This window comes from Vanellus vanellus (genome assembly GCF_965231255.1).
Source record: "Vanellus vanellus genome assembly, chromosome: 1".
NCBI classification, from domain to species: domain Eukaryota; kingdom Metazoa; phylum Chordata; class Aves; order Charadriiformes; family Charadriidae; genus Vanellus; species Vanellus vanellus.
Window position 1 is genome coordinate 183,975,486 of NC_138905.1, and position 25,392 is coordinate 184,000,877.

Genomic DNA, 25,392 nt, shown 5'->3' on the forward strand with positions numbered 1-25,392 from the left:
CCATTAACGTGTAGGAATACTACTGGGTTAAACCCCATCTTTCTGAAGGTCCTCTCCTGTTCTTGAGAAGAGAGCACAGAAGTTATTCCCATGAACTCGTTGACATTTTGAGCCAAAGAGTGAAAGTAAGCATTAGTTGTGGCAAGCATAGTGCTGCCTGGGGCAGAGGAAATGAAATAATGTATGTCTGTGGTACGTTAAGCAGCAGGGAGATCAAAACGCATCTGTACATCTCAATCTTCTGTTCTAACCGAAGAACTATACAGTGTGTTCCCCAAACTAACAAGTATTGCCACATGCAGATTTATACACCTGCTGGTTGCACTTGCTTCCAAGATGGTTGTATTTCTGAAAAGAAACCAAATTATCTGGTAGGGGAGAACGCTGGTGAGAAAGAAAGGAACTGAAGCTCAGCTCCATCTCAGAGCAGTGAAGCTGCTACGGCCACTTTGCAGAGCAGAAGACTATGCCCAGAGCTGAAAAGAGTACGTTGCTAGAGGTGCTGATTAAACGTCTGGAAACTCATAGCAATTTGTGACAGTCACATTAATACAATCAACTTAGGAAATCTTCTCTTAGCATTACTCAGTTCCATTCGCATGACTTGGTTCTAATTCTAAACTGTATTAAATCCTCTTCCTTTGAAAGCAGACAAAAAAAAGGCAAATTAAATAGGTTAGGTTTTCCCTGCAATATAAAAGAAAATTTGAACAGAAAAACAATTTTCAGATGAAAACAAGAGAAACAACAGGAAAAGCAGTCATTTGCTGTTGAAGTTCACTCTGTTTTATAAACCAATAAAAAAACAGATTAATAGATTCCTTTTTTCCCATAAAAATGGAAATAAGACATATATATTTCCTCTTTGCAACCCATTTAACCAGAAAATTCTGCACTGTTCTGCAAGAAGTGCCTTCTATTTGAGGACAGAAAGAGAAGGAATGTAAAGAAAGGCAAAATTTTGTGTAACAGAAACTCACCAAATTATGCAAACTGTATAGGGTTCCTGGAACTAATAATACCAAAGAAAGATAAACATACTCTTGGAGTAATAGGTACTGCTCTATTACTAGAAAAGATAGCGATCTTAAATACAGGATTGACAAAACAACAAGTAATTACATTGGACTACACTTCCTTTACATCATTTCACAAATAGAATTAGTGTTTACAAAAAAAATACAGAAAATAAAATGTTCTATGGAAATACACAATGACCACTCAACTGAGACCCTAAAGCAGTATCATACACCTCAGGTGGGACATAAAGACATTCCATTGCAAGTCTTTATTCACCATTTTGTTCCATTATTGCCTGCAACTACAGTCTCATCTTTCACAGAAAAGTACATCACTTTAAGAGGTTAAACCATGCTGGAAAGTCAGTGAGCCTCCACTGCTTCATCTTAGCTCTCAGGCTAACAACAGGCCCAGTCATGTAAAAGTTGGGAGCGGGAAGCAGAATGTAAACCACATCACCAGAGCTGCTTCTACCTGGAAATTCACAGAACTCTGTTTCAAAAGCTGGAGAACTTCACTCAGCCAGTGTCAGGTTATGATAGCATCATGCATATCATAGAATCGTTATGGCTGGAAAAGACTTTTAAGATCATCAAGTCCAACTGTTATCTAACCCTACCAGGCCCACTTCCAAACCATGTCCCTGAGCACCATGTCTAGACGGCTTTTAAATACATCCAAGGATGGAGATTCAACTACTTCCCTGGGCAGCCTGTTCCAGTCTTTGATAACTCTTTCAGTGTAGAAGTTTTTCCTAATGTCTAACCTAAACCTACCCTGGCGCAACTTGATGTCATTTCCTCTTGTCCTATTGGTTGTAACTTGAGAGAAGAGACTGACCACGACCTCACTACAACCTCCTTTCAGGTAGTTGCAGAGAGCAATAAGGTCTTCCCTCAACCTCCCTTTCTTCAGACTAAACAACCCCAAGTCCCTCAGCCGCTTCTCATAAGACTTATCCTCAAGAGCCTTCACCAGTTTTGTTGCTCTTCTCTCGACCCTCTCCAGCACCTCAATGTCCTTCTTATAGTGTAGCACCCAAAACTGAACACAGTACTCAAGGTGCGGCCTCACCAGTGCCAAGTACAGTGGGACAATCACTTCTCTGGTCCTGCTGGCTACACTCTTCGTGATGCTGGCCAGGATGCTGTTGGCTTTCTTGGCCACCTGAGCACACTGCTGGCTCATGTTCAGCTGGCTGTCAATCAACACCCCCAGGTCCTTTTCTGCCGGGCAGCTTTCCAGCCACTCCTCCCCAAGCCTGTAGCGCTGCATGGGGTTGTTGTGGCACAAGTGCAGGACCCAACACTTGTCCTTTTTGAACCTCATACCATTGGCCTCAACCCATCGATCCAGTCTGTCCAGGTCCCTCTGAAGAGCCCTCCTACCCTCAAGCAGATCAACACTCCCACCAATAGATTAATCTCTGAAAATCCAAGCTCTTCACCCAAAACTTGCATACCCTGCAATCAATCACCTCCATGTGGATGCTTTGTTGTCATGATCTAAGATACTGGCTCACACTCTATATTTTCCCCTCCCTGGGCTAGGAGGCAGGGAGGAAGAAGGGCAGGAAGAACCTCCACGTAGCCACGCAGTTGTGCTCTGTAGCCCTGCAATTCCAACTCACCTTTGCAAACTGCTAAATTGGCTTATTAAATGCAGATTTCTTAATCAATAGCAATCTGCTTATTAATGACAACAAAGGATACAAAATTTCCATGAAAATATAAGGTTGAAATCAAAACCAATTAAAAAAGACAACTACTGTATTTTAAGTGATGTAGTGGGAGCAACGACTATGTTTCAGTAAATCATATGCATAGACTACAAGGATTTGGGAGAAGCTTTCTAAAACAGCAACAGGCACGAGTCTACTAAGGTCAGAGACTGAACCGTGAGCTCCACTGGTTAAAATATAACGCAGCGCAATTTTAGCCAGCAGGGACAGAGGTGTAACATATTGCATTATTAATGAAGACAAACATAACTGAAATTGGAAATAAACCCATTTGGCTTTTTTTCATGTTTTTGTACCTTCCATCTCAAAGAAGTCTGCTCTACAAGTCAGATGCTTTTACAGAAAGCCACTACAGAAACATAACATCTGAGGTAAAAAGGAAATTGCAGTTGTCAGACATGTTCCTCTCCATCGTTGTAAGTAGCATCTGCTTGAAATTATCCCTAATGAACAAACCATGTTCTTAAATTTCTACGTAATCTTAAAAACTTTGATTTAGACATTTTTCATTCTGAACCAGAGGGATTCAGTTTGACAGATTGCCTGGATGTTTCTCAAAGTAATTTAGCAGAGAATCACAAAACTCTGTCAAGAGGTGCTAAAAATCCAAGTAATCAACATAAGCACTTTGAAGAACACACATCAGAGACTGAAACTTAGATATTCTTAATGTGAGTATCACTGAAGAATTAAGATGCAGTTTTTACTGACTCCACAAGTCCATTAATTCCCCTTCCCTCAAAGATGGAAAAGTGAAGCATTCTGTGTTGAGGAGACTGAGGCAAAAAAAAATATGTATTTGCCTGAATATAAGTTCTTTCTATCCAAATAAACATGATTACCCCTTTCTTTTACCCTGAAAACATGGGCTACCCTAAGCTCTCATATTCATACGATTCAGCTGTGAAGGGCAAAGGGATTTTTCTCGTTACATGCAGATTCAACTGTACTCAGTATGCAGCATTCAAGTGCTCTAAGAAGGAATTTTATGACTGGATCCCTTTGAGGGATCCAGGATTACAACAATTTCTTGAGCTATGATATCTCCCAGTGTAATAGGGAAACATTAAGCATTTATAAAATGGAACTTTGCTGACATACATACTGGCAGAGAATGGTTATTGAGGACCAGGATGAGCAACATTTTCTCTATTTCCCATGTATCTCAGGGGGAGGGGGGGAAATAAAAGGATTTTGTATGTTCAGATTAAGCACTTCCTAATTAAATATTTTAAAATAAATTGTCATACAGTGCTTCTCCTTATATGAACAGTAATTTCGAATATTATTTTCTAAGGAAAATATTGGAGATAAAATATTTTTGTATTTTCTAGGTTTATTTAGTTAATCTCTGCATTCATAATCAGTGACACATTATCACAATGTTTTGAGCACAGGACAAACAGAAAGCTCATTTCAAATGTTTTATCAGAGCACGTATTTTAAAATCCACAAAGATGAGGAGGAAACAACAAAAGGACAATGCAGGAATTTTTTATTTTATTTTATTTTATTTTTTTAGGAAAAAGGTTACCTACTTGTTACTGCATCACTGGAAAGTGCACTTTGAGCTAATCCAGCTCAACAGACAAATTCCATGAACTTCCTGTCATTCAAGCTGACCTCTCTTAAGATGAGGTGTAGAAAAGCTATTTAGAGTTCCCTTCAGAATCAAGAAGATTAAGAACATTTCTAATTAGTGTTTCTGTATATTCTGGACAGACTTAAGTTTCTGCTACTTTTAACAGATTTAACCCTGAAATTTAGGGATATCAGCATGCAGAGAAATCTTATTCCCTGGAAAGAGAAAAGTATCACATAAACCACAGTGAATATCAGAATTACTGTAACAGAGAAACAGAGAAGCCACAATTCAAAACAACGGTATCAAACTAGAGGAAAAAAAAAAAAAAATTAAAATTGACACTAGAACACCAAACAACTAAATACTATTTCCAAAAGCAACAATTTTTATTCTCATATAGGAGGTGACAATTTCAACAACATTATTTGGCATATTTGCAGAGTTTTTAAACAGGTTTTTACACAGATGCTGCCTTAAAATTGTGACGTTCTTTTTTTAGTATGTTTCTGTATTGCACCATATAGCCTTCCAGTACAGTAATTGTTTCCTGCATCATAAAAAAAATAAAAGTCTCTAGTACATTGACACAGTGTTCTAGGTATCCAAAACTCTGTTCTGTTTGTAGAGGTTTAAAAACATTTTTTCTAGCGCAAAAGTTAATCCTCATCTCTAGTTAGAAGAAATGCAGTTCTGCGTACTTTCAAAAGAGCACATAAACCCCTTAATGCACATCTGGATTCCTGTAAAATGACTGAGAAAAATGCAAAAACTGGCAACAGGACAGAATGGGCTAAGGTACAGAAGTAGGGTAGCAAATCAAGAATACACCGAGCACAGACAGATGAATGACATTTCAGGTCTGGCTGCTCTAGATTTACCATTAATTGCTATAATAAAAGTAGCAGCAGTTTCTTTCTCTATTAGAAAACGGGTGAAATACATCCAGCATTCATTCCTACTTGTTGCCAAGTTATGTCCTAATCGCAATGAAAAAATCATAAGAATTACCAGGTAAGAATTACCAGGTAAAAGTCTTACTGATTACAATAGGCTCTGTTGACTGCAGGATTGTTTGCCTGTGTAGAAGAATAAATAAAAGTGTCGTCTTAGTCTAGTACGATCCACACTAAGAAAAGGGGTATGGGTGGGACAAGACAGATAGAAGGACGTCAGCTATTCTTAGACTGCTGCTGCCATACAGCCAAAAATACGCCGGGTGAAGCACGGGCAGAATTTTCACTGGAAAAAGGTTGCACGAATTACTGTGTTTACACAGTAAGGAGGGAAAAGGGAGAGAGATTATGATTTTCAGTCACAGCCTCTGTATTGCAGAGCAGCACAGACCCTTGCCTTTCCCTGGGGCAGAGGCAGTCATACCCACCGGCTGGGGCAGCGCATCCTCTAGCACCTTCCTGAAGCTGGTGAGCCAGCCCATCGCAAACGCTGCCCAACAAACTCTCAAGAGCAGGTCCTTACGCTGCTCCTATGACAGAGCACACGGACACACGACACAATGACATCAATAAAAATCATTGTGCTTCGGCTATCCTGGTACAGTCATAGTGTTTCTACTACTGTAATCTGTTTCCATAAGGGAATGACCCTTTAAACGATCATAAGTCTTTGCAACAGGAGGATTTTTACCAGTATAATTATCTCAGGAAGCAAAAAGCATACCCTTATGTGATCCAGTTATTATGCAGAGAACACATTTCAATGTATTCTAGCTTTACCTGTGCTAAGATATTTATAATGAACTACCTTCTATAAATATCTCTTCTTTGAAAAGGTAAGCACTGCTAGGCTCCAAGTCACACATTTCTCCAACAATGTAAATATTAAATGACAGGCCTTTGGTGAATGAACAATGATCTTAATCAACCATGCTCAATGAACCACAGCATTATAATTTGATCTTGTTCATTACATATTACTTGGCATTAGATAAATTGCAAGTACTTTTTGATTTTGCCAAGCACAGCTAAGGTCTCTGCTCCATAACTCCTTTAATTAATCAGATATAGATGTTGACTTTTATATCGTATTTTGGGTTATTTATCTTACAGCATATCACAGCTCATAATAAATGAGCTCATGGTACAAATCTCCATGCAAAGGAAAGTTTTAAATATGCTAACGACTTTCATATTTGGTACATTCAACCAAGCAGCTGGAAGAAATGGACCAAAAAAGGCTCAGTAAATGTAGACTCTTAAAGTTAAGTCTTACATAAATCCTCACATGATGCTTTAATTCTGCAGTCCACAGACAAATATAGACGAAGAAACGTATTTAAAGTGATGTGGTAATCTAATAAAAAAATAGGATATTCCAATCTTTCAGATTACTGTGTGACCAGTGCAGTCTATTCCAAGTTTTATGGGATAAACAGATATATGTTACAGCTCCTGCTAGTAACTGCTAGCAATAAAACATACTCATTGACAGCAAGTCCTGGAGGAAAAAAACATTTATTTTTCATTAAATGGGTACTTCAGGATATGCCTACCCTTATGATTTGTACTGTTCCAAGTTTCTTTGGAGGCACAGTTTGGAGACCATGCCAGGAGCGCCGTGTTCCTCAGGTTCTGCTGCTGGGAATAGACACATTAGTCCAGCTTCTCTGTTGCCAAGTCGATGCTCATCAGACTTTGTTCATCTTGTGCCCAAGGCCAGCTCTGCTCCTGACATTGTCCGAGACACTCATTTCTATTCCACATTGGAAATACAAGTAGTTAGCACATAGATTTTACTCTGACAGCATTAGACTACTTTGCTTCTGGGTCCTACCATATCACATAACATATCACTGTCAGTAGATGGCTTCCCTGCCCTACTTCAAAGAATTCCAAACAGCATATTTAAGATAAAGTTGCTTCATACTGGTAATATCAACAACATAATAAACAACCTCTTCTTCCCCAGGCTCAGTTACTACTGTTTGAGTTTGTGCGCCAGGCGTGCTCAACTCTTCGCCTGTGGAGGGTGGAGTTTTACAACCAGTCAGGTCAACACCTTGTCAAGAACCATCAGCAGGTGGACGCAAAACTCCAGTATTTGCTAGCAGATGTGTTCTGTGGAGCAACAGTCATCTGGCATACAAGGAGTATCAGTCCAACTATTTTAGACACATATTAGATCAAGTTCACAGTAGCAGCGTTAGGTCAGCCAGGCTTACATTGTTACATTGTACAATCCAAGTCATTCTTTTTATCACAATTCTATCCTTATCTTTGCCTTCTTTAAATTATTTTTAAAATAGCCTATTTTTGGATCTTCCTAATATCTTACAAGGAGATGAAACATTGTAACATAAATAAAATGCATAGAAATTGTAATTAGAATAATAAATATCACATGGTATGCTGTGGTAACAGGTACTCCCTCCTGCTGTATAGTCTTACTGCAAATCCCTCTTACTAAGCAGAAGTTTCACTTGTCTTCCAAAGCACAGATCATTAATTAGAGTCTGACAAGCCCCCAATTACTTGAATAATTACCTCTTGTTACTACCAACTAAGCTTTATTCTAGCAATGTTCCTTTGGGACCTATGGTGATTAAGGAGTTAGAAGATGATTCAAGGACCAGCGAAGTCATTGAGTGCTGATATACTGTGTCTTTGCAGAAGACCAACAAACCTACTGGTCTTGAGGCCAGTAACAACAGGAGTACCGCAGGGGTCTCCCCTGGGATCTGTCCTGTTTAATGTCTTTATCAGTGACCTGAAAGAGGCAATGAAATGGTTGCTCATAAAGTTTGCAATGACACCAAACTGGTGGTGGGCTGGGAGGAGAACCAAGTAACATGCTTGAAGACAGGGCTACCATTCAGACGGACCTAGACAGGCTGGAGGAATGGGCTGACAGGAATCTCATTAAACAAAGGACAAATAAAAAGTCTAACACCTGGGAAGGAAGAACGCCTTGCAGTGCTACAGGCTGGGGACCGACTGGCTGAGGAGCAGCTCTGTGGAACAAGAGCTGTGGGTACTGGCAGACGGCAAGTTGAATATGAGCCAGTGGTATGCTCTGGTAGCAAGGAAGGCCAACAGTATCCTGGGGTATATCAACAGGAGCATAGACGGTAAGTTATCATTCTCCTTTACTCAGGACTCATTAGACCCCACCTAGAATATCACATACAGTTTTGGATTTGCCAATACAAGGAAGATATCAATATATTAGAATGAGTTCAGTGGAGGGCTACTGCAATGGTCAAGGGGAGGAGCACCTGCCATGTGAGGAGAGGCCAAGAAAATGGGGCTTGCTCAGCCGGGAGAAGAGACAGCTGCAGGGGGAACTAGCAGCAGCCTTCCATAGAGAGATTTATGAAGACAGAGCCAGGCTCTTCACAGTGGTGTATGGCAAGAGGACAACAGATAACAAGCACTCGCTGAAATAAGAGGTTCAGACAATGTAAGGAAAGACTTTTTATCCTCATGAGGACAGACAGTCAAACATTGGAGCAGGTTGCAGAGAAAGGTTATGCATCTGCATCCCTGAACGTTTTCAAAACCTGACTGTATAAAGCTCTGAGCAATTTTACTTGACCTCACAGCTGACCCTGTTTTGAGTAGGAGGTTGGCCTAGAGATACACTTCCTGAGGTCCCGTCTGTTGCGTTAAGGGGCAGAGTAGTTTGGGCAGAAAATAAACCCCCTTGCGTTCTATAACACTCCTCACCGTGGTGGGAGGCGAGGTGCGGCTAGGTTTAAACTCTGAGTGATGCCCAATCCACCACTATCAGTCCAGGCGCGTTTAATATATTAAACTGTTACGGCTCAGCCCATCGACTGATCCCAGAAGTCCACGATGGTGTCTTCCCTCACATCCCCCCTTTCTTGGGCTATTTTTGCACTATTTGTTATCTTCAAGGTGGAGTTTGAGTGACTCTAGTCATAAATACTTTCATTATGATTGGTGTAACATTTTCTCGCCTCTCATTTAAAGGTATAGCTTACAAAAAATTCAGGGTGCAGACTCGAGGAGAAATGGTTACACCTTGGAGGTGAGTAGCCTTTGGGATGGAGGTGTGTTTTGGTATTACAATAACATTATAATGAGCAAAGTTCACTAAAGGACAGCATTTCATCAAAAATACAGATTGTTGGCTCAGGGTAACAAGTAGGCAGTTTATCAGTTCTGTAAGACCTTCGAGGGCTCCATTTGGTCCCCAAGTTCCCAGTTTATCACAGAGTTTTAGCCGCAGTGTCTCCACTCTGCTCCATCCTTCGCACTGTTTTTCTTCCATGGTGCCATCCCATTCCCATGTTTGCTGGATTATCACAGGGTTTGGCCTTGGAGTCTCCACCCCACTCCACTCCCTGTGTTGCTTGGCAAGCAATATTGTACAGGGAATCACAGATGTAGTGGATTCTTCACATACCAGCTGCGGCTGTATTCTACCCTAGAAAACTTTTGATTTTATACCTTTCCTTAATGTGTGACCAATGCTGTATTACTGATAATTTTTAGTAATCGTTCCACACCGTCTAACCTGCACTGTTCTGTAATACAGAATCACAGAATCTCCTAGATTGGCAAAGACCTGTAAGATCATTTAGTCCAATCATTAACCTAACACCAACAAGCCCATCACTAAACCATGACCCTTAAATACATCCAGGGATGGGGACTCCACCACTGCCCTGGGTAACGCGTTCCAATGCCTGATGACCCTTTCAGTAAAGGAACTCTTCCTAATATCCAATCTAAACTTCCCTTGGTGCAACTTGAAGACATTTTCTCTTGTTCTACCACCTGTTACTTGACAGGACAGGTCAACTCCCACCTCTCTGCAACCTCCTTTCAGATAGTTGTAGAGAGCGATAAGGTCTCCCCTGAGCCTCCTTTTCTCCAGGCTGAACAACCCCAGTTCCCTCAGCCTCTCCTCGTAAGACTTGTGCTCCAGACCCCTCACCAGTTTTGTTGCCCTTCTTTGGACATGCTCCAGCGCCTCAATGTCCTTCTTGTAGTGAGGGGCCCAAAACTGAACACAGTACTCAAGATGTGGCCTCACCAGTGCCGAGTACAGGGGTAAAATCACCTCCCTGGTCCTACTGGCTACACTATTCCTGATCACACTATACAGTCTTTTTCCCTGATCATGAGAAGACAGGCACATGAAACTAAAAGTTCAAAGAACACATCGGTTCAGCAAAGGCGTATATGCCTGAACAGAAATTACTGCATACAATATAAGCATGGAGGACCACATGAGTCACAGAATGTCCTGCGATAGCACGCTGCCACACTGCAAATGGTTATTGAACAGGAGTCGCAGAATCGCAGAATATTGTGCTTCCATGACCTCATTCAGCACAGTTCAGAAATTGCCCACAAATACCTCAAGGGTCAGGTGAGAGCTCTTTAAATTGAAGGTCAATGGTGACACAAGCACAAGTGTGTATAACTGAATACATTTTGGCTGTAATTAGAAGATTTTTAGCCTTCTGAGGAATTACATTCAGGAACAATCTGGTAATAGAAGTAATTGGGAGTAACAGAGCTAAGTGCTTTCAAGAGCTAAGGAACTTTATCAAAGGGACAAGTTAATCAATGTCCACAAAAAATTAACAAAGTCCTCATATGCAGAGGGCTCAGGAGATTCCTATTTGCTATGCTGAAGAAATATCTGGATAAAAGTCTATAGCCTGTGATGAAAGCCAAAATCCCCTTAAAAATGTGATACTAAAATGTAAAGTAGCACTGATAATCAGTCTTTGATGAAAGGATCCAAGATAAAAGTACATAGTAATATTACTCCTACCTAGTTAATCCTGAAGCAGAACACTCTTCCTTGTTTTACAATAGATTTTTTGCCAGGAAAAAAACAACATACCAAACCCAAACCAAGTATCATTATTATTCTGCATTACACTGGTTTGAATCGTAGGTGTTACATTACCCAGGGAAAAGTCACAAAAATGACTAATGCAGTGGTTAGCAGTTTAAAGATTGCAGGTCAGAAATGGCCCAACTGAACAGTGTGGTCCAAATAAGCACTCTGGATGCACATTTTCTTGAGAGATATTTGTTTGGCACTTGTTGGCCAAATAGAAAATAATGGTACGAAACAAAGAAACAGTGCGACCCATCCTCCATGAATGCTTTCTCTAGAGTAGGAGGTACAAAAATGATGGCAGGAGACATCAATGTTTTGGTCAGATGAGGACACCAGTTGAGTTATACAGACTAGCTGGGCTTCAGCATATGACCCACAACACCTTCATAAGAGGCTATATGGCCGTCTCTTACTAAAAGACTGGCCTCCATTAGCATCAAGGAAACAATACATAGCTACCATTATTTCTAACCACCAATGAAACGAGAAAACAAATAATCCAGTGGCAGACTATTTTTATTGGCCTACTAAAAAATAACAGCATCTCACCTACACCTCAAGTAAACAGCATTAAAGGCCTTCTTAACAGCCACAGGAAGATAATCACCTTACTGCAAAACAGGAAAGTCAACCAAATGATGCTGATATGGATGGCACATTCAAAAGATCTTAAATTTGATTTTCTTTCTATAAATACTGTGCACTCTACTGTAACAGAGGCTGCATTTCAGAATGCTAAGCACTTTGCAGATGGCACACTTTATTTGGCAAAATTAAGCTACTATATCATCATTTCAATAGTTGGTTTTCCACCTGTCTTGTCCTTGTTCAAGTATGCACAACTGCAGTTTGCAACACATTAATGATACACCACTCATCCTGAACAACTATTTAACCACAGAGTCCCAGCTTCTTCCATATTTTCCAAGTACAGAGTACAGCTCCTCACGTTAAGTTAGGAGGAACTCGTAAAGCGACATCAGTATCTTAACCTCCCTTATCAACTCTCATTTGAGACTCCCAACTGTGGTCTGACTTCTTGCAAAGTGCTGCAAGAAAGCTGGAGTGCCAGGGGTAACTAAAGCTAGGTTCCTCATGGGGTATAGAGACTGAATGAAGTGCTGGTGTAGTTGTTTTCTAATATGACTATCCTATACCAAAATTGTTCAGATTTCCAGTATTTTGGAAAAAATGCCAGATCCCACAGCTACAGAGCGCAAACGTTCCTGGTTGATGTGCGTGGCACGTTTTCACATTTCACAGGTCTTGCAACTTTTTGTTTCTTTCTTAAGATGTTGCAGGCATCAGCTTCTTGTTTTAAATTTGATCACATTTTCAGTGTTTTACGTACAGCTGTAAGAATTTCATCGTTATTTTTCCTTTTAAAAATGAGAGTACAAAGTTAACGCAGCTAAGTAAAATGGAGCAGCACAGGCTGAATTCTACTGTCATTTCTGCAGCTGTAGTACACTGAAACTTAGTTATAAACCCTACTCCAGATTAATATCAGCATGACATATCTGAACCTTGCCATGTACAATGCTAAATCTCAAGTTTTGATATACATTTTAATGCAACCAATTGGAGTAAAAAACACACTTGGTACTTGGCCATCAAGAATATCTGTTACTGGGAGCATTTGATGTGGCAAGAGCAGCAAAATGCCAGAGTAGATCATCTGTCTTATCAATTAAACTGGGATGAAATATTTTTTAATTAGCAGGGGGAAAAACCATATCAAATTTTTACATTAAAAAAAATCAATTTTGAAGAAGGCCGTTTTACTCATTCAAATAGCACATGGAACGCTGATTTTGTATATGCTATTCTAGTCCCCCAAAAAACAGTTTAATTTGTGGCATGTCAAAATGACAGAGAATCCTTTATTTATTCTGCTTTTTACTTTTATTATTGTAAACAAACCAAGTTCCTCAGCTAAATAGCTACAGAAGAAGAATCAGCACAAAATAGGTGGTTAATTGTGACTTAAATCTGCACAGTCTTGTAAGATTATAGCTGTTTTAAATGGCTATGCCTCTGCTATCTAATGACTAACAAAATAGACTTGGGGTTAAGACTATTTTGACTATAAAAAAACCCAAAACATAAAATACCATTTATGTTCTTTAACCTTCGCAGTTTAGAAATATATGGTATAAAATCAAAGCATTCAAGATCCCATGACATACTAAACTGCCCGAAAATCACATGAGTATCTGCTGCACAATACTTACCTATACATCCACTTAAAGATAGATTAGTCAAGTTGCACGAAATGTTACAAGGCACCATAATGATTGCAAACATTTTCCTTAGAAGCAGCTGCAGAATTTTTTTTAGATCTTTAGTGCTCCATTGCTACTATATGCCTCATTTGCCTTCCCACAGTTCCTATTTATTTGAACACATGTAAGAATTATTTGTAACATACACTAGATTCTGTTTCATTCATACCACCATAATTTCCAGAATATAATTATGTCCATCAACAGCCCATGTCTTTGAATGGAAACTGATGATTTATGGTCTCTCAATCTTGTGGGAAAATTAAGTATTGATGTAATTTCTATCTTTACTTTTTAAATTATTTGGAATCATTCTCAAAACCCCAAAACAAAACTGTAATTTAAAGCCAGAACAAGCCAACATAAGCAATTAATATTAAATGAATATTGAAAAAAAAAAGTAATTATGAGTCTTTACCATTGCTTTGAAGGCTAACACTAATACACAAAGCTTTTCATATGCATATCATGTTATCAGAAGGTCAGTGCCTACATGTTTGGAGTACATTCCATAGTTAGCTGCTCTCCTGCAATAGGCTGCTCTAGAAGATTCCAGAAAGAAAAAAAAAAAAACAAACAAAAAAACCCAAAACCACACACACCACAAACAAGAGAACACCTCAATAGTTGTATAGCAAGTAGAAAGGTGAACTGAGTTAGCTAGAATTGTGCAATTACCCATTCTTGAGGCTTATATAGTTCTCAAGAAAGTTGTTGTAAGATTTTACTGGTGTTGGATCAAGTCACATGATGAAAGACAGTCAAAATGGGATTCTCCTTCAAGAAAGCATCTATAGACAATCATTCCGAACTATGTGTTCCTTTGGATGCACAAAAGCACTGGGGATTTTTCTGTTTGAAGTCCCCTCCAACCGTAATGCTAGAAAAGGACTGTTTACCCTACACTGCTAGATTCTTTCAGCTACCTGGCTAACATTAGACCAACCTTCATTAGCTAATTCTTCTGTTTGGGAGTTCTCTTGCAAACATCTTATTCAGATTTACTTCAAGCTAGATCTTTATCTCCCATTAAACTTTTACTCATTCTGTATCTAATGCCAAGCACACCTCATGGACAAGACTTGTCCTTCCTGTGATATCAACCTTTCGCCACCTAATGGAAATACGCATTGTTAATACTGCCTTGGAAAGCCATATTCCCAACAAGTTTCATCTGCATAAGGCTCAAGTCATTACAGAGACATTCTTCTGAGAAAATTCCATCAGTGCTTCTTGGAAGAACGACCTTGACAAGCCAGCCTCAAAATGCTTTGTACTGCTGTTGCCAAAGACTTAATAAGAAAGTACCTGTTAGTAACAAAAGAAAAAGCTATCTTTTTATATATACACACACACACCCCATTAATATATATCAGATGTTAGTCCGAGGCAGAATTTTAAATGAAAACTTTACAACTTCAAACAGATTTTCTTACAAAACTCTGAAAACACCTAAGATAAACCCATAACATTTCCACTCTTTGTTTCAAAATGTTTTTACATCTCAACAAGGGGAAAAAAAGGTAAAAATAAATTTTATTCAATGATAGTATTACCAATTTGGAACATAACTTTTAGAATAATTTGAATCAGAAACACTAACTTTTTTTTAATTTCCTTTAGGTAAAAATGTTATATACAAGTCCATGGCAAGGAAAACACCTCATTAGAATTACATCCCTAAAATTCAAGACAGAAATTCTCATAAGCTGTATCTGTAACCCTAGTAAAGGAAGACCACGGACCGAGGACCTACTGGTTCACAGGTCAAGAGGCACAGATTGGCTCATGTCCAGCTTGCAAAGGGCAAAGTTTCTTTGTGACAGGTTTGTCTTAGAAACAGCTAAGTCAACAGCACGCCAAAACAGAGTCAGAAATCAAGCTAGTAAATAAATAGCATAGATGATCAGAATAGCCCCATAAAGCTCAGGAGCTTGCTTTTGCTGTTGCTTTTGACAAATTAGAAGTTAACTTTTACATCAGTTTTGAAGACCTACCTAGTAGTGATAACATTTTCTGAACATAAAAGCTAAATAAATTAATGTTGTACTTACATATGTAAACTTTACAACATTATGATTGGCATCTTATTGTATTTGTGGGTTTGATAGATTATGCAAATAAAGAAAATAATTTATATACATACCTAGTTCATAATCATGTTTCCAGATATAGGAATCAATAAGCATTAATATATGAATTCTTGCCTTTCAGAACAGGTTGACACAAACAGATTTTATCTACGCAATCACTGGTTCTTCAGATCCTAAACAGGCAGAACTTTCAAAAGAAGTTATTTCAGTCAAAATCAAAACAGAAAAGAATCATAAAACACACAAAGACAATATGTCTTTTCAAGGAGACTCTCCAGCTGCTTGCTTACCCTGGCTTTCCAGTTCTTCAGCACCAGTGAAAAGACCAGGACATGGTCTTTACTGTTTTACAAACAAAAACAACATTCTCAAATATATTCAATTTTCCTACAGACAGCTGCAAGTACATGTGGTAATTTCATAATGCCACAACCAATACAGAGGAACACTGCACTGTATTTCTACAGTCTTCACATTTTCATAAGTAGGCTTTATTTTTTACAGTTCACTAAATCAGACTGCAGTTTTATGAATTTTATGATTCAGTTCACAGCAAGAATGAAAGCTCAAAAGAACATAAAAGTTATTTTAATTTCAAAAATTGCTTTGGTACACTGATTGTAGGGCTCTGCTTTAATGCACAGTCTATTTGTAAAGAAAAATCAAAACTGCTTTTTAAACTGATGCTATGGCTGCATAGCTTTATGATGCTGAACAGCTGTTATCAGTGGTCTTAGCAGTAATTCTGGAAGTAAAGCATCCAACATCCAATATATTAGATCTACAATTTATTTATTTGCTGGTACAATTTAGCAGAACTGACCAGAATGATTCATAGTATTGGAAAGTGGTTTCTAACTTAAATCTAACAAACTTCATAAAATTTGTTGTGTCAGTTGACAGTGAAAAACTTCAACATTGTACAGCTCATGTTTTAAGCTTCCAGATTTCCTTAGAATTGTTAGTGAGTTGCATTATAATTCTCAAGAAGCTGCTTAGTATCGCTTAAGGCAGCAAAACATTTGGTTCCTTATTATTCTGCAAATATTTATGTGCTTGCTAATATTTCACTGCATTTGGACAGTAATCCACATTACGTACTGCAAATACATTCAATTACATCATCAATATAAAACTTCTTTTCATCCAAATAAACCAGTTTTCGGCCAAACAGAGTTTTTTATGAGCACTCAAAGAGAAATTCAGTAGAATTAATCATACAACTTATACCATCAATACATATCTCCGGTAAAATTCTGCCTGTACAGAACTACCTCAAAACGTATGTGATATTTCAATCTTAATTGATCAGAATAATGCTTAGAAGGGTTTTGCACGGTACACAGACCTTGAGTGCTTCTCAGCTAAAGAAATACTGAAATTTCAACTATTTGTCATAATTACATAAGATTCAAAGATATAGCTTAGAACAAAAAGTAGTTTGACATAAGATTCTTTCAAGCATCAATGACAATCAAAAAAATCTAATAATAGGAAGCAATAAAAGCAGAGTTCAAAGCTACAAGAAAGTTAGAAACTACTATTTAACAGGTTGTACATGTGTGCATGTATACACATATTTATGTTTAAAATACTCATATTCATCTTTCGGTATTTTTTGTTTAAATTACTTTACTGTACCTTCTAGAAATGTTTCTATTTCTGTAATATAAATATTCCTAAAAAGAAAATATTTACCTAAAATTATTTAGAAAATTACTATTGAAACTGATGATTTTTTTTTTCTCCCCTTCAACCTCTTAGTCACAGATCATGAAAAACATAATAGGCAAATTTGTAATTTGGCCTTCAGCAACTTTGGAAAATAAACACAGAAAACACAGTCAAAACCTATTCAGAATGTCACTGTACAGTAATTAGCTGAAAATCTTTTAACATGTTTCAATAATGCTCGCCTAAAATTTAAATTAAAGGTCCAATCCCGTCTGCTTGTGAGAAAATATAAACTTCACTTTTACTTTACTAGAAACAATATTGGAACCAAAATCAATTCAAACTGAATAAAAATCATGATACATTAGTATTATGTTACCTAACAATGAAGGCTCAGTAAAAAGAATACAAGGCAAAGAATAGAATAGTGCACTGTGGTTTTATTGATGGCAGCAATGACAATTTGCCTCTTTCATATGTAAAAAGTATTCAGCTTCATGTAACTAAGAATTTTAAAAAAGTCTTTTGTGGTGTCAGGTCCAAATTCCTTCTGCTCACACGAGCTTTCTTTGTTCCATCCTGTTGCTTGAAAAAAGCCAGAATTTCTTCCAGAAGTCTTCTGCAAGTTGGAGCTGCCAGTGAATTTCCCCCCACCCCGAGAAGGTTGCTAAATGAAAAAAATAAATACAATAGATAAGCATAAAAACTCTCTGTTCTTTGTGCAACATACGCTTTACTGTTATTTTCTTCCTCCAAAAGAGTAGATATCTGTTTTTCAGTACTTACAGAGATAGTAAGTCTTTAAAAGAATAAATCAGAAGGTTGCACTTCAATGCAATAAATATGATTGGTATAACACAAGAAAAGAACACTTTCTGGCAACAACTTCTCACAAAAAAGCAGTTTCTCCATTGGTAAGGACTTCAATACAGATTTTATAGCAAGTTTGACAAGGTGTAGATTAATTCTGTCACAGAGCAAAGGAAGACCCAAGAAACAGATAATGATGAAGCACTCATAAGTTCACACTATTAGGTTCTTTCAAGCTCCACAAAAAGCTATGATCACTCAAAACACTCATTTCTCACTACTTGTTCCCTTTCTTTTTCATACTATCATGACATTCTATCCAGAAAGTGTAAACTCAGGATGTATTTTTATTATTCTTAAGATTCTAATTCTTATATCTTGATTGTCTAGAAGGAGGCTTCAAAAAGGGCAAGGAGGACCAAGGAAACTACAGGCCAGTCAGCCTAACCTCCAATGTTGGAAAGGTGATGGAACACCTCATCCTGAGTGTCATCTCTAGGCATATGGAGGAAAAGAATGTTATTGGGATTGGTCAACATGAATTTCCAAGGGGAAATCATGCTTGACCAACCCGATGGCTTTCTATGATGGATTGCCTACGTTGCCTACCTTGACCTTAGCAAGGCTTTTGACACTGTCTCCCATAGCATCCTCATAGGTAAGCTTAGGAAGTGTGGGTTAGATGAGTGGACAATGAGGTGGATTGAGAACTGGCTGAATGGCAGAGCTCAGAGGGTTGTCATCAGCGGCACAGAGTCTAGTTGGAGGCCTGTAACTAGCGGTGTTCCCCAGGGGTCTGTACTGGGTCCAGTCTTATTCAACATATTCATCAATGACCTGGATGAGCAAGTTTGCTGATGACACATAACTGGGAAGAGTGGCTGACACTCCAGAAGGCTGTGCCACCATTCAGTGAGACCTGGACAGTCTGGAGAACTGGGCAGAGAGGAACCTAATGAAGTTCAACTAGGGCAAGTGTAGTGTCCTGCAACTGGGGATGAATGACCCCATGCACCAATACAGGTTAGGGGTTGACCTGCTGGAAGTGTGCCCTTATGGCCAAGGTGGCCAATGGTCTCCTGGGATGCATCAAAAAGAGTGTGGCCAGCAAGTCAAGGGAGGTCATCCTCCTCCTCTACTCTGGAACACAGGAAATTCCATCTGAACAGAAGGAAAAACTTCTTTACTTTGAAGGTGACAGAGCACTGGACCAGGCTGCCCAGAGAGGTTGTGGAGTCTCCTTTTCTGGAGATATTCAAAACCTGCCTGGGCGGGTTCCTGTGCAATCCGCAACTTCTTGCAAGTCTGCAGCAATTGTTCTTAATACCCAAAGTGTAGAGCAGTGTGGCAAGAAGCTCTTCTGAAGGACAGAATCATAGAATGGTTTGGGTCGGAAAGGACCTTTTAAAATTCACCTAGTCCAACTTCCCCTGCAACAGGCAGGGACATTTTCAACTAGATCAGGTTGCTCAGAGGCATGTCCAACAGGACCTTGAATGTTTCCAGGGATGGTGCACCTACCACGTCTCTGGGAAACCTGTTCCAGTGTTTCACCACCCTCAGCATAAAAAAATTCTTCCTTATATCTAGTCTGAACGTCCCCTCTTTCAGTTTAAAACTATTACCCCTTGTCCTATCACTACAGGCCCTACTGGAAAGTCTGTCCACATATTTCTTATAATCTCCCTTTAAGTACTGCCATAAGAAGACTGCCATAAGGTCTCTCCAGAGCCTTCTCTTCTCCAGGCTAAACAATCCCATGGATCCAAATTCCACTTTTAAAAAATAACTCAGGCTTTTTAAAACTTAAGCCTCCTCACACTTAAGACCCCATTACCTTCTAGACATAGATTATGAACGGATTATTTGTCAACACTAATTCCATATTCGCAAGGGCAACTTCAACACCTAAATGTGTATGCTGAGAACTAATGCAGGAAGCAGTATAGCTTAATTTCTGCATTATTGTACCAGTGCTAATAAGTCTCTCTGTCAAGTGATGTAACGTTATACAGGTAGGTCTAAGAGCTCTTAGGTCTGAGGTGATGTGTCTACTGTATGGACCCACTGTTTCATCTTTGATACGTCTCTGTCATTCTCAATACAAATATGGCCAGCAAATTTTACATTTAGAATTGAAAACAAGGCACCTTGACATTTTAAATATTAAATACTACAATATTAACATTCTAAGCAATTTACCAATTTATAATATGAAATAATCATCAAGAGCTCTCCCATATCTTTTCAGGAAAAGAAAAAGAAGTTACTTGACATAATACAGAGGTACGCCCTCTCAGGGAATAAAGGTGTCATTAATCAATGATCTGGTGAAGAGGTAAAGCATCCTTCAGTAGAGAGTTGTGGTAATACTATCTCTCACTGAATCCCTTAAAACTTCCCTGATAAATCATGCCTTCATCTAACAGGTTATCAAAAACTTCAAATAAGAACAATAAGACATGCTCTCAAAAGCAATAAAAAGAAGGAAAATGAGGAATAAAAAGGAGGAAAAAATGCATAGAAATCCACTTCTAGGAACTGACATTCAATACTCCTGAACTTACACATGTCAAGACATGCTACACTGTGATACAAGTCTGGGTAAGCTGAAAGCAATTTAGAAAAGGACTATGTTTCATTTTCTGCCTGCATTTGAAATTGGAGAAGAACTGATTACATCCAAGACTTATTTCTTGAAAAGCTTAACAGATTTTCATTACTGGTTTCTCTCTAATTCCGCTGTCCTTAACCAGTACCTCATTAGGTCACATGTATGCATTTCAAAATGCAACGTAAGATATATGGTAGCATGAGATGTATATGAGATGTACTGTAAGCCATACCTGACAAATATGTCCACCATAGTATCGCAATAAACAACTCACAACTCTTTGCAAATGAGGGCAGCTACACTGGACTCTACACGACATTCAGAAAGTAAATCTAGCAGGTGAAAGCTAGTTTGTACCACACAGAAAAAGCTTTGGGTACAGCACTAGAATATTTTAATCCTCAAAAAGATTGTCAGTAGAATGTTCTTAAGATGAGGAAGAATTTCCACTTTTTGACACTATTCAGAGATGACCATAAATGCCACACTCAACAGGATGCTCAGTTTTCCAAATATTCACTAGAACACAGTGGCAGGGGGAAGAAAATCCGTATTACTAATTCTAGACAAAATAAAGGATTGCTTTGAATGGAATTAATACAGGAGCTAACTGCTTAAATAACACCACACAGCCTCTATATAGAAGGCCTCTCTAATTTCTTTTTCTACCTGAATTCTAGTGTTTCAAGAATCTAAGACCGACATATTTAATTTCATACTTTGACAACTCCTTTTTGGTGTTAACCTCCAATAGCTGTTACATTATTTTATGTTGAAATGCAGTTGAGCTTAATAGTGGAAGACTTCCAAACACAAACCTAAATCTGATAAAGCAGCTAATTAATAAAGCTAGATGTAGTAAATCATTTTAATATGAAAATACATAAATATTCTAATTGACTACATTTTAGCCATTTAGAGACAGTTACCACTTTAATAAAGTTCAAGATGATTCAATTACAGCAGCCAAAGAAGATGGCATTAAATGTTTTGATCTAGAGGGAATGAATCTTCCTATCATGTAGTAAGTTCTATTTTCTCATAATGAATCATTGTTTTAGGATGACTATTTAAGGTATATAAAACACCTACAATATTTGCTATTTGCATTGCAGAAGATAAAGTGCATAATATTCCAACAGTTAGACTTACAAAAGTAGCCAAAATTTACCAGGTTTAAACTGCCACTGATTGTACATTGCACTGGGTTAGTAAGTTCTGTTTTCGATGACAAATTGGCACAATCTATCTAATTTGAGCAGATGTTGAAGTAAACAGTCCTGGGCCAAAAGAGGACACAGGAAATTCCTCATTTCATCAACTGTGGAAGACATTTTTAAATTATGATGAAGAAAAAGAAGGATATATGTGGAAGTACTGTCAATAAAAGATGTACTTTTTATGTAAATTAAGTAATTATTGAAAAATTATATTCAGCTTCATGACACATTTTCCAAAATATATCTTGATTATTTTTTTTTTCCTGGATGAGAAGAATCCACTGCTACTTGTTGACAAATGCTTTTAGGTTTATTCAACTGACACTGTTTGCTACCTGAATCCAACCCCTTTATTTAGAGATGTCTGACAGAGAACAGTAGTATTTGAACTGGGGCAGGGGAAGGGCTGTAACTTTACTTCTTCTGGTAGGTGGGTTTTGATACAGCGTCTGCTGTCCATTTACATCAGAATCCTGTTAGGATCTTCAAAGCAAAGCATAAGAAAATCTGCAAGGAACAATCACCTGTGCCTTAGAAAGGTTGTTCCTTATTTGCCAACAATTCATTCGCTATTCTTGAGATACAGGAGTTCACTATCATTCTCTCTGGATGTCTGCTTTCCCAGTTCTCCCAGCTGATGAAAGCCAAACACAGTTTTCCAGATTTATACTGTTAAGTTAGGTAATATTTTTGGTATTTCACTAAAGACAAAAAAAAAACCCTCCCTGTTTTTGACTGCTGTCTACATTGAGCAAATTTCATTTGGCTGATCGCACTGACACTCCTCTGAGTCAACTGAGCTGGTTTAGAACTCAGCTCAGTGCCTGTGCCAGAATTGTTTATGCATAAATTACCTTATGGTATTTTTATTGGTGGTGATTGATATACTTACTTAAAATAGAACATCAAGTAATATGGGCAAAAATAGAATAATTATCACCTTGGCAAGAGTCAGGGATAAATTTTGCTCTTATATTGCCAGTACTTCCCCAAATGAAAAGTGTATGATCAAAAAAGTAAAATCATACATTATTGAATGTCAGAAATATCAAAAGCTGCAGAGATCAGCAGCACCTATTAAGCCAACCGAAGGTGGAGGACTGGAGCAAGGAAAGGAACTAAAAAGAACTCGGTAACAATAAACTGGCTAATAGGGAAAAAAATTAAATCAGATTCAAGACAAAGGCACATTGTAGACGTACACCAAACAGCATGCAACTTTACAAAGCTTTCTTTATTCCGGACTTTTAATCAATGCTTGAAAACTAAGGATTTAGAAGACCACAAGCAAAATGAAAGCAGTACAGCATATTTGATTTGTTTAATAAAAGAATTACAATTGTTTCACCTGGCTGGCCTTTTTAGATTTCTGAATGCACATATCAGGTATCTTTTCTGAATATGATATATAATTCCTTGATTTCTGCTAATTAATAAAGTATAGGTGCAAGCATATCATCAAGATTCTGAGTATGGTAAACATTCTTAGGCCTTATACCTCCCCATTCAATGGTGAACTCACAGATTTTTAGATTTTAGTGCTGCAAATTGTCCTTCCCATGCTAAGCAAAACAATGAAAGAATATTTAGTCACATAAATGGCTCATAAGAAGTAGAATTATGGGACCTTGGGCAGAGACAGACAGTACTGAGTTCAGCAGGGACTGCAGCCACTTATTTCAGAGAAGAAGCTGGTCCAATGTATGCAAACGAGAAATTTGCTACTGCTCTCAGGTGAAAAAGCACAAATTAAAAGCTTGCTCAGATGGCATGAGCTCTTACATAAAGCAAAGTTAAAAAGCTATTTGTAAAGTGTTTTTATTGCCTTCCTTTTTCCCACAGGTATACTAAGTCTCTTCCTACAGCCAGAGAAAGAGATGAGCAATTTCTATCATAAATATACCAATATCCCTAAAAAAATTTAGAAGCAATATGCCAAACATATTTTCCATGTAGGTGATCGCAAGAAGCAGTATCTAAACTAAAAAGTCACAGCCATAAAACTTTCACTTAAATGGTAAGAAACTGATTTAATATCAATAGCTCTCCATATGTGTAGCAATCACTGCTCTGTGCTTGTGGTACTATAAACATATTACCACTATTAAACAAAGTAAGTCATACATGTGCTGTGGCTTATTACTACTTTTTTTTTTTTTTTTAAATGAAAACCAAAGTTTTTCTAGGAATTTCAAGTTGTCTATTTGCTTGTAAAATGGTGATTACAATAATTTATTTGTTCAAAATATTCATCATCTGCAACCCAGTTCTCTCATGAACTTCAAAAAGACTGAAGAACACTGAAAAATAGAACAATCCAGATGCACTTTACTTAAAATCAGAACCCATAAATAAAATGTCAATATCATATATTTACCTTTTATTTCTTATTAATCAGTTTCTAGCTCTTGGGGGTTGATAAAATTGTTGAGTAGGTCGTGTGGACCGTCTTGGCTGACCATCCCCTCCTCTGCGGAATTCTAGAGTTTGCTCATATGTTTCTTCTTCCTCCTCCTGCAGGTAAACAGCATTGTTTTAAATGGAAGAGTAGGTAAATGCATTATATGTAAGTAGGTACATGCATACATACACACAACACACACACATACACGGATGAATGAATTCATGCACACAAAGCAACTGCTGCTTCAGTGCTGATGACCACTTATTTTATTAAGTGAGATAATAGGAGTGGGTTTTTAAAACCTAGGAAAGCTAACAAAAACAAGATGAAGAATCTCAAAACGCAATCCCCACGGCAGCAGCAGAAGTTATTAAATATTTGGAGGAAAAAAGCATATATATTAAAGCAAAATTATTTTCCAGGAGAGTCATACAGGCAATACACTTCAGGAAGCAAGATGACCTCAATAATCTGCCAGAGCAAGAGAAATCCCAGCTTTTGGGAGTTTAGGAATGTGTGTGGAATGAAATAAAAGAATTTGGAAATGGAAATGCAAGGAACAACATCTGGCAATACGCAGACTAGAAACACAGATTTGAACACAGTAGATAAAAATCTGTGATGCAGTAATAATGAAAAAAGCCTACAAGTATAGTGGACAGCAGTTTAGATATGAATTTGCTTTGTGCAGCAATAATAAATATAACCTCTGAAAAATGACAGAAGAGGCAATTACATATTTGCAATATTGCATTCACTTCTATGCATCTCAATACCAAAAACATATTGACAAATTACATGGAATTCAGAGAAAAAAAAACACCAAAATAATCAAGAGACTGGAGAATGATTTACAAAGGAAGATTAAAATAGCTACAAATTTACTTTGGTCAAGAAATACTGAAAGGAAAAACATTCATCTGACGGAATATTTGAAGATGGTACACATTCAAGATAAAGGAGAATTTTAAGAGCACTAGAGTTGATAACAAAAAGAATAGAAAAAAAAGTTACAGGCTAAAAAAAAAGTTTCTGAACATGAATATGATAGTCAGATGGTGGCTCAAGGAAACAGTTACAACTTCATTTCTTTAATATCCTAA

General features: G+C 37.8%; 1 protein-coding gene across 1 annotated transcript in view; it reads right to left on the reverse strand.

Annotated features, from left to right (window-relative positions):
- Nucleotides 1-17,661: 17,661 nt before the first annotated feature.
- Nucleotides 17,662-25,392, reverse strand: part of TDRD3 (tudor domain containing 3) — a 109,416-nt gene continuing 101,685 nt past the window's right edge. Inside the window, exons 13-14 of the mRNA XM_082498497.1 lie at nucleotides 24,263-24,399; nucleotides 17,662-17,908 (exon numbers count right to left, since the gene is read on the reverse strand). Coding sequence (XP_082354623.1) covers nucleotides 24,280-24,399 — 120 coding nt within the window. The 3' untranslated portion in view covers nucleotides 17,662-17,908; nucleotides 24,263-24,279. The remainder of the gene's footprint in view (nucleotides 17,909-24,262; nucleotides 24,400-25,392) is intronic.